The following is an 18,674-nucleotide window of genomic DNA, read 5'->3' as shown; positions in this document are numbered from 1 at the left end:
TAGGCTACCAGGTGGTGAAGCCAAGCTAGGGTCTGGGATAGGGTTGCCACACTCCAGGTGGGGCTTGGAGATCTCCTGAAACTCTGTGGTTTTATAACCAGCTGAGGTTCCTCCCCAAACTCCAGCCTCCCCAGGCTCTACCTCCAATTCTCCAGGAATGTTCCAACCTGGAGTTGGCAATTCTGGAAAGACAACCGTTGCTGCTTCCATTCTTTGGCCTCACTTGCACACCATGAGGTGAGGGTACCAGTGCATTGCCGTCCTGTTCAAGTCACTACTGAGCTTGACCCCCTGCCAACAGAATGAGAGAGCACTGCACCACTGGGCTGATTCTTCTTTGCCTCTATAGTCGGTTCGGTTCAGTCCTCCACTCTTGTCAAAGGTTTTGGGTGCTGCCGTATTGGTCCTTCTAGTTCTTAGGACTCGGGGTAAGATTTTTGTTTCCTCTCTTTCCAAAGATCACCCAAAGACCTTCTAGGAGTGGAGATGGGATCTTACCAGCGTGCCATAGTCCACATCCACTTCCTCTTGCTTGTTCTGGCGGAAGGCACCACCAGGGTCTACTATCTGGGAATACGTGAGGTGGAATGGAATTATGCTCCCTTACGAAAGAACGAAGTCACAGGACGAAGCATAGCAAATGACATGTAGGTGCCACTTCCCTTCAAGGAGAAGGCTGCCTAGAAACTAGATAATAAATGTATCTGATCTTTGCTGACTTAATGTTTAACTTTTTTATCTCAGACACTTCCATGCTGTGGTATTCATAACGCCCTAAGAGACATGGGGGAAGTGCAGACTGTTCTAATTCATTCCTTGTGTAACTCGTTAGCCTGTTATTCTAATTCATGGCACTTTTTGAGTGTTCAAAGCACACTTTGCATACAGATCAATCACGATGGGTAGCCGTGTCAGTCTGTCACTGGCAGTAGAAAAGAGCAGGAGTCCAGTAGCACCTTAAAGACTAACAAAAATTCTGGCAGGGTATAAGCTTTCGTGAGCCACACCTTAAAGACTAACAAAATTCTGGCAGGGTATAAGCTTTCGTGAGCCACAGCTCACTTCAAGCTGTGGCTCATGAAAGCTGATAACCCTGCCAGAATTTTTGTTAGTCTTTAAGGTGCTACTGGACTCCTGCTCTTTTCTACTACTTTGCATACATTATCTCAGAGCAAAATGAACCGTGCTGTTTTTTACAGCGTGGGGTTTGGGTTCTCTGCCCCTCCCTTGCCAGAGTGGGATTCTTGTAGAGCTTGCTAGCCCAGGTGGCTCTTGGCCTGACCCGGCACCGCTTAAGCAGCCAGAGCACACATTCAGCATCACTGAACACCCACAACTCCTAAGACCTCTAGACTCTGCACTTGTGTAAATGTACAGCACATCACTACACTACAGGGGTTATCTTAAATAAAAGTAGCCTGAACTCAACTCACTCCTGCTTAGAAGTATCACTGGATCATGGGGGCTGTCTATTATCACTATCATTATCATCTCTTTCTCCCTCTATCATTGTCTTCTGCCAGTGGGTAAAGACTTGTTTGTTTTGTTTGGCATTCCCTCAATAACTCTCATTAGCCTTTCTCCCTGTTTGTGGGTTTATATGTTTTATTCAAATGTTTAAATAATGTATATATAGTATTTTAAGCACTGTTTTTAATGTTCTGAAATGTTTTTAGCATTTGAATTGTTTTATTGTTCTGTTCGCCAGGTTGAGGATCCTGATCTAGAAGGAAAGGTGGCACAGAAATGTTCTAAATAAATATGCTGGCTTAATTTTGGGACCAATTTAGGGTTGCAAACTGTCTTGCGGGGGAGTCCTGTCCCTTTAATAGAAGCTTAATGTGATGTTTCTAACCATCAATCCATCTTCATTTGTTACGATCATAGATCAGCTGAGATTGACTCAGAGTCATCAACAGATCTTCATACAATAAAATTTCTGAGCCCTGGAATACTCTGATTTCAGTAGTGCCGGCATAATTAATAAAAATACTTCCTTGCTGACAACACTGAGGTGCAAAATTTGGCCACTCTTAAAGTGGTTTAGTTCAAACAGTCTAAGAGGAGGAGGAAAATTCATGTCTGTTATTTACCTTATGATATTATATACCACCATGCTATGAAAAGCTTCAACTGCCTATTTACACACATTAAGTCCACATGAAAGATGCTGCACATTTTTCTTCTGGGCCTGTTTTGTAGCCCTCGAATAATTATGTCCTGACCTGGATGGCCCAAGTGAGCTCAATCTCATCAGATCTCAGAAGCCAAGCAGGGTCGGCCCTGGTTAGTATTTGGATTAGATACCACTAAGGAAGTCCAGGGTTGCTATACAAAGTCAGGCAATGGCAAACTACCTCTGATTGTCTCTTGCCTTGAAAGCCTTACAGAGTCACTGTAAGTTGTCTGTGACTTCACCACCAGTCCTGATCTGGATGACCCAGCCTTCTCCAACCTTGTTGGGAATCATAAGCTAAGTAGGGCTGGCCCTGGTTAGTCCTTGGATGGGAGACCACCAAGGAATACCAGGGACGTGACGCAGAGGCAGGCAATGCAAACCACCTCTGAACAGCTCTTGCCTTGAAAGCCACGTGCATGGTCACCATAATTCAGCTGTGACTTGGAAGGCACCATTACAACAGCAATTATTTCCGTTTTCTTGTTTGGTTTCTGTTTTTTTTTTTTTTTCCAGTTTCCAATCTAATTTAGAATTAATGCACTGTGTGTTGGATGTACTAAAGACCACTTAACGTAAATTATGATTGATTTATTTTACTGCCCTTTTGGTCCCCCCCTGAATGTGGCATTGAGTAATGAACCCAATGAGCAAAAGAGCAGAAACACATTAATTTACAACAGACTTTATGCAAACTGCAAAATATTCCCTTTTGTCATACTTTGACTCCCACCACAGACATAAAATGATAGATCCCAAACAATGTGTCCCCATCCCTGAATGAGGCCCACAAGCCACATATCCTGCCCTGCTAAACCGATGTCTGTCCTAATCTCTTGCTCTCATTATTTGTGCCAACACCAATTTCCAGGCTTATGAGTTTTGGGTAATAAAACAGGAGACTTTCTGAGCTGAGGGAGGGCTGCTGCTTGTAGGGTTGCCAACCTCCTGCTGGAGCCTGATGATCTCCTGGAATTACAGCTGATCCCCAGAGGACAGAGATTACAACTGATCCCCTGAAGAACATGGCAGCTTTGGAGTGTGGACTTGATGGCATTATACCCCACTGAGGACCTTCTCTTCGCCAAAACCCCATCATCCCCAGGCTCGACACCCAAAGTCTCCAGGATTTTTCCAGCCCAGAGCTGGCAACCCTATGCATGAGGGACAGGCTCTGTGCTGGTGGACCTGGAGGTCTGCTCCACTCCATACATCAGTGGCATGAGTGAAGTCCCCATTACTCAGAATGCATATTTGATTTAAAAATGGCCCCCTTCTTTGATGAGTTACGAACAGTCACCTGTGCACACAAATAGCACAAGAGAGGATGAGGGTCAGAGTGTTTCAGCACCAAGGGAGTAGGGTTAAACATTGGAAAAGGGTATTTGTATGGGTAGAAATCTTGGCATTTAACCTTTTTTCACCTTTCCCCCCCCCCAGGGCAGCCTCTAAATTCCTCCAGCATTCCAAGAACCGAGTTGGCAGCATTTACAAGAAATCTGTCTATAAGCAGTATTCTGATTCCACATACACGACAGAGGTCCCCCAACCTGCCTGGCTGGGATTCCTTGGGCCCGTCATACAAGCTGAAGTGGGTGACACAATCATGGTACAGCTGAAAAATTTTGCCACTCGGCCATTCACTGTCCATCCTCATGGCGTCTTCTATGAGAAGGACTCTGAAGGTACATGAAAATGCTCTGCCTCAGGACAATGTGTATAATGTTAGAGTAGAGGCGACTTTGCATGCTTTGGATATGTGAGGACACAGTTTTCTCTTCGTATTGGAATCAGAATCTGTTCTCCTAACAGAGAAAACTCCATGCATGGAAATTCTCTCTGCAGAGCTTGGGAAAGGTTACATGTCTTTGTGCCATTTTTGCAACTCAAAAGGGTGAAAAAAACTTTTCTAAGATTCATTTTGCTGTGCACAGGCCAAGCTGTTAAGCTTGCCACAAAGAAGAAAAAAACATATATATTTCTTACTGCATGTGGGCACAGCTTAAGGCTGCAAGTCCTCAGCCTGGGAGGCAGAGACAAACACACAGGAATCTTATTGGTGCCCTGATGCCATTTCTGGTGAGAACAGGAAGTGACATCATTGTGTGGAAGGGATGCTCTAAGATTCACAAAAATCCATTGAGTTTAACCAGAAATTTTGAACTATAGAGGTTTTTTTTTTGCAAATACTACAGTATCCCCCTGATGTCATTATATTGTTTTCAGATTTTGCTGAAACTGATGTCAACTTGCTAGCGCCCATATCCCCCCACCCCCATTTTCCTCCCACCAGCATTTTAGGTGCTGGCAGGAAAAAATCAGGTTTTCTGGGAGGTTTACCTCCATAGCAGGAAACATGACAACCCTAGTAGAGCTGATAGCCTGGCCACAAACAAACAGACCAACAATATTCTTTTGTAGTTCCAAAAAACCCAGTCACTTTAAACAATCACTATGTTCTAGAGCCATAGGGAATATGGTTTGTATAGTTAGCAGAGTTATACAACGCTGAAGCATGGGTAAGAAGCACAGCAAAACCAGAAATTATAAGGAGGAAACTTCATTGAAGTGGGTTTGCTTTAATTGGAGTATAAGCCCATTCTAAAAAGAATACTTCTCTCTAAAAGAAATGGCTGGTTTCAACTGAGTGGATGTGCGTTTGCCTGGGCATGTTCCTGCCTGTCTTCCTGGCATTGGTCTCACAGGAGGGACCCACAGGAACATCATGTTCGTTGCAGCTCCAGGAGGGAAGAGACAAAGACACAGGAGGAGAAGGGAGGGGCCAGATTGAATACAAAACAGACTTCACGGTCCTGTACACTCGGGAGCGAGATGGAGTAGCTGAATGCAAGAATTATTCTATGACGGTCATGGTATAATATGCATGCTAATTGATCCAGGGCCTCCCAACAGACACTGTCAGGGTGGGTGGGCTGCCATGACTGCAGTGTTAGGCTACCTGCAAAAGCCACTGCGAGGATGTCCTGTGAGTTGTGGCATAGCGCAAAGTGCAGCATCCAGAAATCCTTGGTGGCTACGGGTGGAGCGTCTAGCCGCCCATTTGTTGTCTCTGGGTGCGAAGGAAGAAGTGACAGGCGTTGTGCGCAGTGTCATTGGGATTCTTCCGTTTACTGCGGGGGCTTCCTGCTGCTCATGCAGGGGACAGCCAAAGGTTCCGCCTGGTGCACGCTGCAGGCTCGTTTTGTGTATTGTGCAACCTCACATGGCTGGACCATTGCTCTGACTCAAAGGATTCTTCAACAAAACCACACAGGGAATCATGAGGGACTTTGAAATGTAAAAGCCGTTCATTAAAGGTATGGCTTAGATACTTGCAAAGATTGGTACAAGACCACAGGGCGAAAGAGTTGGGCCACAGCTTTAAATAGAAGCTGACGCGTGTATCAGATTTCTTGTCCTGGCTGTAATGGAACAGATATTTGACTGCTTGCTTCCTGCAGGGTCCCAGTATCCGGATATGTCCTCACAGGATCTCAAGAAGGATGATGCCGTCCTGCCTGGAGGGAACCACACCTACACCTGGACTGTTCCTGAGGATCATGGCCCAACTGCTGACGACCTAATGTGTTTGACTTGGATCTATCATTCTCACATCAATGCACCAAAAGATATTGCTACTGGCTTAATTGGGCCGTTGCTTATATGTAAAGAAGGTAAGACTGCCGCAGGTTTTGCAGCCTACCTTGAAATTATCTTGGTGGTGGAAAGTTGCAACTGACTTAAGTTGCAACTGACTTATGGCAACCCCGTGGGGTTTTCAAAGCAAAAGACATATAGAGGTGGTTTTTGCCATTGCCTGCCTCTGCATAGCAACCCTGGACTTCCTTGGTGGTCTCCCATCCAAGTACTAGCCAGAGCTGACCGTGCTTAGCCTCTATCTGATGACATTGGGCTAGCCAGGGCCATCCAGGTCAGGGCTGAAATTATCTTGTGTCTCTGTGTTAAGTGCCATCAAGTTGCTTCCAACTCAGGGTGACCCTATGAATTAATGACCTCCAAAATGTCCTATCATTAACATCCTTGCTCAGGTCTTGCAACCATAGCTTCCTTTATAGAGTCCACCCATCTCATGTTGGGTCTTCCACTTTTCCTAGCATTATTGTCTTTTCCAGTGACTCTCGTCTTCTCATAATGTGACCAAAGTACAATAACCTCAGTTTAGTGAGCTTTCTTTCTACATTCCCTAATTTTAATTTATGTTGATGTAAGTTGCCATTTAGTACATGACCCTGTGTTATTCCTTTGCTGGTATCACACTGACCTAGTGGTAACCCTCGCAATGAATGCTGTGTGACTCTTGCTCCCAAGTAAACGTGTAGGATCCGGCTGCTCAGCTAGTTGCTAACCCATGTTTACTCCAGCATTTATAGCACAGTTTTATCCAAGTTTTTAAAAAAAACACAAACAGAGAGAAGGAAGCCCGTCAGTCAAACATCAGTAATTCTGAACAACCTCAAAGCGTGGGGTGCAGCCACAACAGTCCACCTTCTTGGACTACCGCTGGCTCAGCAGGATCAGGGTAGAGAAAGCTCTTCTCTAACACATGCTGCCTGAGATCTTTTCACTGGAGATGCCAGAGAATGAGCCTGGGACCTTTAGCATGACAACTGTGCACTCTGCCGTCAGCCATGCCCCTTTGCCCAATAGAGCCATGCTGTGGGATGTGTTGCCCACATCGCATCATTGATCCCACAGCAGGACTCAAATCCTTCTCCAGGGGATCCTGCCCTAGGAGTAATGTTTGTGGGCTTCCTCCTGAATATGGAGCTAGCGAAAGGAAGTGGAAAGTGTGGGGCCCGAGGGTGGCTGCACAGGTTTTCCTTAGACAAGAAGAATGACCGGTGCTGCTGTGCCATTCTCCAACACATGCTTTTTAAAACAGAGAAATATTTGAAGGCATGGCTTTTGGCTAGATTCAGGTTTGTAATTCACACATAATACAGTACACACATTGGGTCCCGGGTCCTTACCCCGAGTCCTACATAGCAGTCACATGGGAGTTGCAGGTTCCCTTCAATTCCTCTGAGTGTGGTGCCTCCTTTGGATCATAGCTGCAATGCATGTGGAGAAGGAGATTCTGCCTTCCTTCCCTCGCTGTTTTCCAGAACTGCAAAAGTCCCAGTCTTATATGTGTTCACTCATGAGTTTCCCCAATGCCCCCCTCCCAGACCGTTTCAGGTCAGGAAAATGGGGCAGGGCAGAATGCTCATGCCCTCTTTCCATGTGCACCGGGTCACACCAGAAGATCTGGCCTATGCAGGAAGAGCCTTTGCTGCAGCTCCTCTCTACACTAACGTTGCTCCCATCAGTGGGGAAGATGATGCGGGCTTGGGACAGGGGCATAGTTCAGGCTCCTCTCACATAACCACATCTTCCAAGGGAGCAGCGTGGAAGGAGTATTAACTCACCGACGTATTGATTAACTCACTGACGTAAGAAGATCTTGTACATTCATGTTGGTTTATGTTCAGCAGATTCCTTCCTCTGTTCACTCATGTGCTTTCCTGGTACAGGAACTCTGAAAAGTGTTTCTCAAAGGCGGCAGGATGTGGATCTCCATTTCTTTCTGATGTTCAGTGTGATTGATGAGAACGAAAGCTGGCACCTGAGAGAAAACATCGCATCTTTCTGTGGAGATCCAGAATCTGTAGATGAAGAAGATGAGGAGTTCAGGGAGAGCAACCAGATGCATGGTGAGTGACCCCTGGTCTCCCCTTCATTTGCTATCCCAAGTGGAAAAGACTGACACATACATCCCTGACTCTGAGAAACTTAACTATCAGAAATAATAGATATGTGTGAACTATTATGCTGTCTACTAGTTAAAATATTTTGTTGGGTTTTTTATCTCCTTATAGTGAACCAATACATTTTCATACTACCTAAACCTCAAATCTCATTGCTGGTTATCTTACACATTGGTAGTGGAAAGTGCTGTCAAGTCACAGCTGACTTATGGCGACGCCATAGGGTTTTCAAGGACAGACACTTTGGGAGGTGGTTTGCCATTGCCTGCCTCTGCATGGGCTGAGCGAGTTCTGAGAGTGACTGGCCCAAGGTCACCCAGCAGGCTTCATGTGGAGGAGTGGGGGTATCAAACCTGCTTCTCCAGATTACAGTCTGCCGCTCTTAACCACTACACCATGCTGGCTAATCTTGTGTGTGTGTGTTAAATTCCATCAAGTTGCTTCCGACTCATAGCGACCCTATGAATCAATATCCTCCAAAATGTCCTATCTTTGACAGCCTTGCTCAGATCATGCAAATTGAGGGCTGTGGCTTGATTAACTCACTGATGTGAGAAGATCTTGTACATTCATGTTGGTTTCCATTCAGCAGATTCTCTCCTCTGTTCACTCTAATCTTACACATTAGCAATTTACAATTCATTACACAAAAGCTGCTATTCATTGAAAGAAGTGACAATCTTTAATTATTTCCTTTTTTATTAGACTTGTGTCCCCATGTCATAATCTCCCTTTACAGAGAAGGAATGTGGCTCCAAAGCCACCAGTCCCCCCACAGCGTATTCTGTGGGAACAGTCACGTGAGGGCTGTAGCAGTGCCCTTTCGGAATGTGTGCATTGGTTCACAGTTTACCTCAGAGCTGAAGTCAGTGAACGGAAGGTCTGAGTAAAAAAACATCTAATTGTTAACATCCTGAGTTACTCTTCCACTTACATGACAGAAGGAGGGCATCCTGGGTGTAAGCTGAATATTCCACTTACTGACTTCATTTCTAGCCCCCCTTTCCCACTAAGGTGGATATCAAAGCTCCCCCCCCCCCCCGGCCGCATTCAGCTTCTGCCTTCAAAGGCTCCAATTCAGAATATGATCCATGAATGAAAGGGATAACTGCCATATTCGCTATAGGACGGAATGGAAGAGGCGCTGGGCTTGGGCCGTCATCTGAACGCTCTCTCGAATCTATTTCAATTTCTGCCACATCCCTTCCCTCAGGCTCAGAGTAGGTAGCAACAGTTTAAAATAAAACAAAATGCATAATTATAAAATCATCACCCAATTAATACTGAACGAATATTCTTTGACTACCGTCTTGATCTTTGTTTCCACAGCCATTAATGGTTATGTGTTCGGTAACCTCCCCGGAATGACCATGTGCGCTGGGAATCACGTAGCATGGCATCTCTTTGGGATGGGCAATGAGATTGATGTCCACACCGCCTTCTTCCACGGTCAGACCCTGACCATCCGAGGCCACAGGACCGATGTGGCCAGCCTCTTCCCAGCCACTTTTGTCACTGCTGAAATGATCCCCCGGAACATCGGGAAATGGCTGCTGAGCTGCCAGGTTCACAACCATCTGTTAGGTAAGGAGTCGCAGCCAGTGGGATTTGTGGCCAATGGGGCTTTTGGCCAACAGCTGATGGTCTTCCTTGCCCGCTGTGGGCACCTGGAACAAGGATTTCACCTGTCCCTTTTTCATGAAATACAGGCAATGCTATAACCACATCTGAGGCAGAGTTAAAAAATCACAAAATCACACAAGGTTGGAAGAGACCACAAGGGCCATCTAATCCAACCCCCTGCCATGCAGGATCCCACAATCAAAGCGCTCCCGACAGATGGCCATCCAGCCTCTGCTTAAAGACCTCCAAAGACGGGAACTCCCCCTCCCCCCAAGCAGCGCATTCCACCATCGAACCGCCCTCACCGTCAAAAGGTTCTTCCTAATGTTTAGGTGGAATCGCTTTTCTCTTAGTTTAAATCCATTACTCCATGTCCTAGTCTCTGAAGCAGCCAAGAACAAGCTAGTTCCCTCATTAACATGGCATCCCTTCAAATATTTAAGCATGGTTATCATGTCACCCCTTAACCTTCTCTTCTCCAGACTAAACAAACCCAGCTCCTTAAGTCTCTCCTCATAAGGCAGTGATGGCAAACCTTTTAGAGACCGAGTGCCCAAACTGCAACCCAAAACCCACTTATTTATTGAAAGGGCCAACACGGCAATTTAACCTGAATACGGTTGCTAACTCCAGGCCGGAAAATTCCTGGAGATCTGGGGGACAGCAGAGTTTGGGGAGGGATTTCAGCGGGGTATAATGCCATAGAGTCCACCCTCCAAAGCTGCCATTTTCTCCAGGGGAACTGATCTGTGTAGAGCGGTCGGTTGTAATCCCGGGAGATTCCCAGGCCCCAACTGGAGGTTGGCAATCGTGTGTGTGTGTTAAGTGCCTATGAATCAAAGTCCTCCAAAAAGTCCTATCTTTGGCAATCGTACCAGCGGAGGAATCCCTGTGACGGCGGGAAAGCAAAGCGATGTTGCCGAGTTACCTCAGTATCACCCACTTACTGCAGCCTCAGGGAAGTTGGCCAGGCCGCGCAAGCAGCACCAGACAGTTCTGGGTGAGAAGCGAGGGCGGAGGTTGCCCCGGTGGGACTCCTCCTCTGAGGGCAGGGCCGGGGGCGGTGCAGGCAGTCGGAGCCAGCTCCAGTCTCGCCACCGCTCGCGCCATGAGGGACAGACGCTGGCGGCGCAAAGCAGGAGCGGCACGGCAGCTCCCGCTTGAGGAGAGCCCGGACACGCCGCCAGCCATCCAGGCCTGTCCTGGTGCCTGGGGGGTGGCTGCATCAAGGTCACCCTGCACCGCCGAGGGGGAGAGTGAGGGAAGCTCGCAGGCGCCCTGGCGATGGCAAGAAGACCCGGGGAGCTCAACTTTCTCCCCCTCCCCCCTCCCCTCGTGGCTGCCAAAAGAAGGAGAGGAGAGAGGCTGCCCGGTGCAAGAGCCAGGGCTGCGGGCAGGGGTCGCCACCATGAGGTGGCTTGGGGGATCCCTCCCGCCACCTCTCCTGCTGCTGGGGCTGCTTTTCTGTGCTGGGGCTCTGAGTGACCCCTCTGGCACGCGTGCCATAGGTTCGCCACCACTGTCATAGGGCATAGATTCCAGACCTTTGATCATTCTGGTCGCTGTCCTCTGGACATGCTCCAACTTGTCAACATCCTTCTTAAATTGTGGAGCCCAAAACTGGGCACAGTATTCCAAGTGAGGTCTGACCAATGCAGAATACAGTGGTAGTATTACTTCCCTTGATCTAGACACAATACTCCTATTGATGCAGCCCAGAATTGCATTGGCCTTCTTAGCCGCCATATCACACTGTTGACTCATATTCAGTTTTTGGTCCACTAAGACTCCCAGATCTCTTTCACGTGTACTGTTGTCAAGTCAACTATCTCCCATCCTGTACCTGTGCCTTATGTTGTTTCTTCCTAGGTGAAGTACCTTACACTTTTCCCTATTGAAATCCATTTTACTGTTTATGGCCCAGCTCTCCAGTCTATCAAGGTCATTCTGAACTCTAACCCTGTCCTCTAGGGTATTAACTACCCCTCCCAACTTGGTGTCATCTGCAAATTTAATTATCATATCCTCTATTCCATCATCCAAGTCATTTATAAAAATATTAAATAGTACCGGTCCCAGGACAGACCCCTGTGGCACCCCACTGGTCACTCCTCTCCAGGATGAAGTTGTGCCATTAATGAGCACCCTTTGGGTTCGGTTGGTCAACCAATTACCAATCCACCTGACAGTAGCAGTGTCCAGCCCACATTTTACTAGCTTTGCTTCAAGAAGATCATGGGGGACTTTATCAAAGGCTATACTGAAATCAAGGTACACTACATCAACAGCATTCCCATCATCTACCATACTTGTCACTCTATCATAAAAAAGATATGAGATTAGTTTGGCATGATCTGTTTTTGAGAAACCCATGTTGACTGTCAGTGATCACAGTATTACATTCCAAGTGCTTACAGACCATCTGTTTAATAATGAGCTCTAGTATCTTACCTGGTATTGATGTCAGACTGACTGGGCGATAATAGTTTGGGATTTCTTTTTTCCCCCTTTTAAAGATGGGGACCACATTTGCCCTCCTCCAGTCTGTTGGAACTTCTCCTGTTCTCCAGGAATTCTCAAAGATTATTGCCAGTGGTTCTGAGATCACTTCGGCCAGTTCTTTTAACACCCTTGGATGCAGTTCATCCGGCCCTGGAGACTTGAATTCATTAAGAGTAGCCAGGTATTCCCATACTATCCCAGTGTCTATACTATGCTGTAATTTCCCTGCTGCTTCCTCTGCTCCATGATTCCCAGGTTGAGCACTATTTCCCTTTTGGGAGAAGACTGAGACAAAGAAGGTGTTAAATAATTCTACCTTTTCTGTCTCCCCTGTTAATAATTCACCGTCCTCTCCACGCAGTGACCCCATCGTTACCTTGATCTTCCTATTGCTATGGACATAACCAAAAAACCCTTTTTTGTTGTTTTTAACTTCCGTGGCAAACTGGAGATCATTCTGTGCTTTAGCCTTTCTGACTTTCTCCCTGCATATGCTGGCTACTTGTTTGAATTCCTCTTTGTTGATTTCCCCCTTTTTCCATTTCTTGCACATGCCCCTTTTGAATCCTGTCTCAACCAAAAGTTCTTTAGACATCCACCCTGGTTTCTTCCAACCTCTACCATTTTTTCTCCTCATTGGAACTGATTGAAATTGCGCCTTCAATATCTCACTTCTACGAAATTCCCATCCTTCATGCACTCCCTTCTCTTTCAGTATTCTTACCCACAAGATCACCCCCAGTAGTTCCCTAAATTTATTGAAATCAGCTTTTTTGAAATCTAGAATACATGTCCTGCTACTCCTTGCTTCTCCTTTCTGCTGTATAACAAACTCCAGGAGAATATGGTCACTCCCACCTAAGAATCCCACTCCTTCCACCCCATAAACCAGGTCATCATTATTGGTTAAGATCAGATCCAAAATAGCTGTTCCCCTTGTTGCTTCTTCCACTGTTTGGAAAATGCAAAAAGTTGTCTGCAAGGGAAGTGAGGAATTTATTGGACCTTATTGTCCTGGCAGAGTTTGTCTTCCAACAGATGTCAGGATAATTGAAATCTCCCATCACTATCACATCTCTCTTTTTTGAATGTTTGGACATCTGTTCCAGGAAGGCATCATCTAACTCTTCAGTCTGGCTTGGGGATTTATAATATACCCCTACAATGACATCACTGTTTTTCTCCCCCTTAATTTTTACCCAGATGCTTTCAAGCTGGCTTCCAGTCTTTAAGTCCTGGACCTCCTCGCAGGTGTAATCATCCCTAACGTATAATGCTACTCCTCCTCCCTTTCGATTTGGTCTACTTCTCCGAAATATGTTATACCCTTCAAGTATTACATTCCAATCATGAGACTCGTCCCACCAGGTTTCCATAACGCCTATTATGTCATATTTGCTTTGTTCTGTTAAGAGTTCTAGTTCATCTTGCTTATTTCCCATGCTCTGTGCATTAGTGTAGAGCAGGGGTGGGGAACCTTTTTCCTGCCAAGGGCCATTTGCACATTTATAACATCATTCGGGGGCCATACCAGGTGTAGATCTCCCGGTGTGGGGGGGAGAGGCTGGATTTGCCAGGTCTCCGGCCACCACCTGGAGGTTGGCAACCCCAGGGGAGGCCACGCAGAGAAGGCCTGGAGGGTGCCCCCGCTCCCCCGGTCCTCCCCCCCAGGCGGGAGGGCAGCCAGCGGTGGGCCCGAGCAAACAAGGCGCCAGGGGGGCGCAGCACATGGTCGATCAGCAAGGGAGGAAGGGAGGAAGGAAGGAAAACAGAGAAAGAGGAAAAGGGTGAGAGGGAGAAAGAAATAGAGGGGGGAGAAAGAAAATGACCGAGACAAAGAAAGAGGCAGAAAGAGAGGGAGAGAGAAAAGCCTTTCCCCACACACACACTCACACCTGCCAGCCCCACACAACCTGGCCCCAGGCTCCATGCCCTCCCCCACCCCGAGTCCACAAAAGGCCCCCGAAGCCCGATCGGCTCCTGCGCACATGCTCTGCCGCTGGGAGCTGCGGGCCTCTTCCCCCCACTCGCTGCTCAACAGCCGACAGGCATGCTGCGGCTATAGGGGGCAGCCTTGGGGGAAGCGTCCTTCCTCCTCCTCTCGCCGACCAACAGCTGTTAGTCGGTGAGAGGAGGTCCAAAGGGCGCTACAGCGCCTCTGCAAGTCGTGGCCCCAGGAACACCCTCAGGGAGGGCTGCCCTGCCTCGCCCCTCCGTGGCAGGGCCCCGGAGCTCCTGAGGGCCACAAAAAATGTCCTTGGGGGCCGCATACGGCCCTCGGGCCTGAGGTTCCCCATCCCTGGTGTAGAGACATCTTAGACCACGGGTCCTTCTTCTTGGCAGCTTATCCAAGATTGTTTCCCTCCCATTGATGCGTTTTTGAACTGTCTTTCCTTGCTTATGTACTACCCTCTGCAAATCCTTCATATCTATATCTGCAGTTATTGTCCTCATATGAGGCTTTAAATTAACGTCTCGCTCCCCCGGAAGATTTAGTTTAAAGCCCTCCTTATCAGTCTTGCAAGGCTCTGGCCAAACACATTTCCCCCCACCTTTGTGGGGTACAAGCCTTCTCCCGATAGAAGAGCATCATCTAGGCAGCATAAGCCATGGTCCAAAAAACCAAACCTTTCCTGGCGACACCATCGACGCAGCCACTCATTCATTTCCCGAATTTTTCTTTCCCTTTCCAGTTTTTCTTTCCCTTTCCAAGAAACATTTGACTTCCCAATATTTTCCAAAGTTTACTGCTAAAATTCAGTATTGTACAAAATGCCATCTCTCATGTGATACTTGCCTAGGCTTAAATGCCTATTTCCTATTCTTGTACTCTCAGGGGAAGCCTTGTCTTGCCTTCAGTTAAAAATCTTTTCAATTTCCCCCTTCATGTTTTCTCTTCTGGCTGACCATCTCTTCCTCTGACTGTCTCAGTTGTCCTCCCCACCATGATACCTGAAAGAATTCCTCCACTGTCTGCCCCTCTCACAAAGATTCCCCACAACCTTCCTCTCCTATAGACCTGCCCACACATTTTCCAGTAGTGTCATTAAGATATTCCTAACTGGGCCAGCATTTCCTGACTAAGGTTTTAGGCAGTTACTAAAATTAAAAAACTTTGCTTTTTAATTTAAACAGGGCTAATTTTACTGCATCGTGCTTTCCATTTCAAATTGTTTTTGCCTTTCATTTTGAACTTCTTCTAATTCTCCAAGTTCAACATTTAACAACTCAAAGTTACCATCACACACTTCTGTTCTAGTTTTACACTACATTTGCAACCTTCCATTTTCTTATCAATGCACTCAACAGGTAGTCTTTTCAAACTCTTTCTCTAATCGAGTGATTACTCCTTTCCTCTGATAGTTTTGATTCTTTAATCCAAAAGATCTTTAATAAGTAGTAACATAGACTCTATCCCCACCTTCTTCCTCTCACATGTACACAATTTAAGTTGCCATTGGTCCATTAATGTATTTATTTATTAAAACATTCATACTCTGCCTTTCCTCGTGGTTAAAGGTGGCTTACAGTAACAGTTTAAAACATTTTCCGTTAAAACTAAAATGAAATAACAAACCCCATCAAGAACGGTACTGTCAACTGAGACTGGCAGCAGCTCTCCAGGGTCTCAGGCCAGGGTCTTTCATGCCACCTACTGCCTGTTCTTTTTAACTGGAGATACTGGGGATTGAATCTGGGACCTTCTGCGTTCCAAGCGGAGATTCTTCCACTGAGCCACAGCAGTTACATTTTTATCACCTTTTTTAGGGGCCATTATTGTTTTTGAAAAGGTTATATTTCCTTTCTCAATACAATGTTAGCAATAGTCAGATCAAACACAAAGAGAATCATTATCCACTGATTTAGAGCTTGAAATTAATAGCTCACCAATACCTTAAAAAGATCTCACAGTTCCACCAGTGTCCACAAGATGGGCTGCTCAGCCCAGCAAACTGTTATGCTGAGGGCTCGACTAGAGGTGATGTTTCCTTGGCCGGTCCTGCGTTTCCCTGACGCAAATCGTGTTCTTTGCAGTCTCACACCAGCCGCAGGGAATGTTGTTTTAAAGATCAAAGGGAGCCATGTTTTGCTTGGAAAAGTGTTATGGGGGGAAGGAGGGACTCCTGCCTGCCGCCTCCCCCCACCACTCCGCACTACCATTTTGAGAAGCTGAAATAGCCCCTGGCAGGGAGCTATTTACACAGCTTTGGAGCAATAGAGTGGAGTAATCCAAGCGCATGTTCCTCCAATGTTATGTAAACATGGCGTCTAGTTTGGCCCTTAGGGTACAAATAAACATGATGATATCCCCTGGTCAGACCTAGGGCTGCCACCATTTTACAGCCTAATATGGGTGATTTTAAAATGCTGCGATTGGGCCTGCGGCATGGGGGGGGGACAGATCTCTGTTGTCCCCCCCCCTCAAATGCCTTTTATAGGGTTGCCAGCTCTAGGTTGGGAAATACCTGGAGATTTTGGGGGTGGAGCCTGAGGAGGGCGCTGTTTGGAGAGGGGTGGAGCTTCAATGGGATATAATGCCATAGAGCCCACCCCCCAAAGCAGCCATTTTCTCCAGAAGGACCCAGATTCAGATTTATTAATACGGCAAAGCCATTAAAATATTCAAATCAATTACAAGATAGAATTAAAAGATGCAGTATCTAAAACTATGTAATATATAATTCTTAAATACATTGAACAAATTACTGTTAGCTAAAAACCTCAGATTAATATAACATTTTCCATTTTAGGTTAGATTGCCAAGCCCCTGCTTTGTCTGACAGATCTTGTATATTGCAGCACAGAATTTAGCTACTTGTTTCGTCGTCTGGGCTGACCCTTCCCATAGGAGATTCCTCAGCCTCACTTCCTCAGAGGTGTCCTTTGTTAGGTTAAGGAGAGGGGAAATTAGCTTAAATCTTGCTTCTTCATAGAAAGGGCATCTGAAGAAAACGCATCCAATAGACTTGACTTTACATCCAGGAGAACTGATCTCTGTCGCCTGGAGATCAGTTGTAATCCTGGGAGATCTCCAGCCACCACCTGGAGGTTATGGAAATCCCTATACAGGAAAATTATTTTTCAATACACAACCACTAATCACTCTAAATATTCTTTTTCAAACTGTATTACACTTTATACATATCAACGTATGATGAATTATTACAGTGACATACAATACTGAATGCATAAGGTGGACCGTAACATGTTAGACTTTACATTTATATCCGAATGAAGAAGCTATCACAGTACCAACGAGAAACAAGATGAAACTGGGGTCTTGTTACTTTCTACATATTTCAAGTGTATACAACCTGTGTGTATACATTGCATGCGTGTACAATTACATGTACAACACATAGTTTTCTCCAGCAGCATTTTCTATGCTAGCTTCTTAGCAGCAGTACATCCAAGGAACAACATAGGATTGGCCAGCAAGGATCAACTGACCACGGAACAAGTGCATCTTTCAATTTTGGCACTGAAGGATCATACTGCTGGATAAGTGGAATTTCCTCCCTTTTTCCCCCCTGGTGTTCCAACTATTACATTATTACAATTCTGGATGGATGCTTGTTATATAACTTTGAACATCAGTATATGGATTTTGGTTTATGGACACTAACAGTATATGGTTCCATTTCTGTCAGGGCAGTTAAAGGGTTAACTTGTTTACCTCAATAGTTTAGATTGTCTCAAGGTGATGATGCAAGAGACAGATGTAAGTATTCTATTGGCTGGAGAATTGCCATTGCAAACGTGCACCAAGTCAGGAAGTCAGAACTGTTTTTATTACCCTGTTCTTTGTTTAAGGTGTCAACTTTGGGGCAGGGTGAGTCAGTTGCCTTTTTCAATCTTAAACAAGCAAGATGCCTGCTCTCAGCTTTCTTGGGCTAAGAGACAGACAAAAAGGATTTAAGCCTTAGAAACCTGCTAATACTTTTAGCAAGACTTATAGGGAACTAGATAGAAAGATATTAATTGTTTTATTCCATGTTACCCTTCCTAATTTTAGTACAGTAAAAGACTTTTTGTTTGATTAAGAAACAAGTCTTGACTCTGTTATTATTGTGTGCTTGACCTGAATTCTTTCTAACAGCAATCATGATTCATTGGGCCTCTTAACAAGACCCCAATAGATTGCTAACTGTAGGAACTTTGCCACTGATTCAATTATTTTTGGGTTTTGTGTGGTCATAAGATAGGATGTCCTGATTTCACCAGAGAGCCATTCCCTGTTTACAAACAGTAGGTCAATGAATTGGGATCGGCTACAAGCATAAAAGCAACAATTGAAAAGGACATGCACAAGGGATTCAATTTCACCATTCCCGCAGGGGCAAACTCTGTCCCCAAATGGGATTTTATTAAATCTTCCATCTAGCAAGGCGGAGGGTAGTGCATTTAGCCTGGCAAGCATATATGCTCTACGCTGTCGCGGTGCAGTTAGACACATCAAGTATCTATATGTTGTCTATTTGGCCCAGGCTCCCAACTCAAGGGGGAACATCTACTACTTGCATGGCTTCTAAGTTCCTGCATTTCTGTCTAAAAGTCTACGTCTGATCACATCAAACACTGACTTTTCTGTGAGGCAATATAGG

At 45.9% G+C, this 18,674-nt stretch overlaps 1 protein-coding gene across 1 annotated transcript in view; it reads left to right on the top strand.

Moving 5' to 3' along the window:
* Positions 1-232: 232 nt before the first annotated feature.
* Positions 233-18,674, top strand: part of HEPH (hephaestin) — a 75,285-nt gene continuing 56,843 nt past the window's right edge. The window contains exons 1-6 of the mRNA XM_056859730.1: positions 233-237; positions 459-647; positions 3,617-3,861; positions 5,638-5,850; positions 7,711-7,890; positions 9,274-9,528. Of these exons, the coding sequence (XP_056715708.1) occupies positions 233-237; positions 459-647; positions 3,617-3,861; positions 5,638-5,850; positions 7,711-7,890; positions 9,274-9,528 (1,087 nt within the window). The remainder of the gene's footprint in view (positions 238-458; positions 648-3,616; positions 3,862-5,637; positions 5,851-7,710; positions 7,891-9,273; positions 9,529-18,674) is intronic.

Source organism: Euleptes europaea, chromosome 13 (assembly GCF_029931775.1).
Source record: "Euleptes europaea isolate rEulEur1 chromosome 13, rEulEur1.hap1, whole genome shotgun sequence".
Taxonomy (NCBI): Eukaryota; Metazoa; Chordata; class Lepidosauria; order Squamata; family Sphaerodactylidae; genus Euleptes; species Euleptes europaea.
The sequence above is the reverse complement of the archived record's forward strand: the minus strand, read 5'-3'. Positions and strand labels throughout refer to the sequence as shown.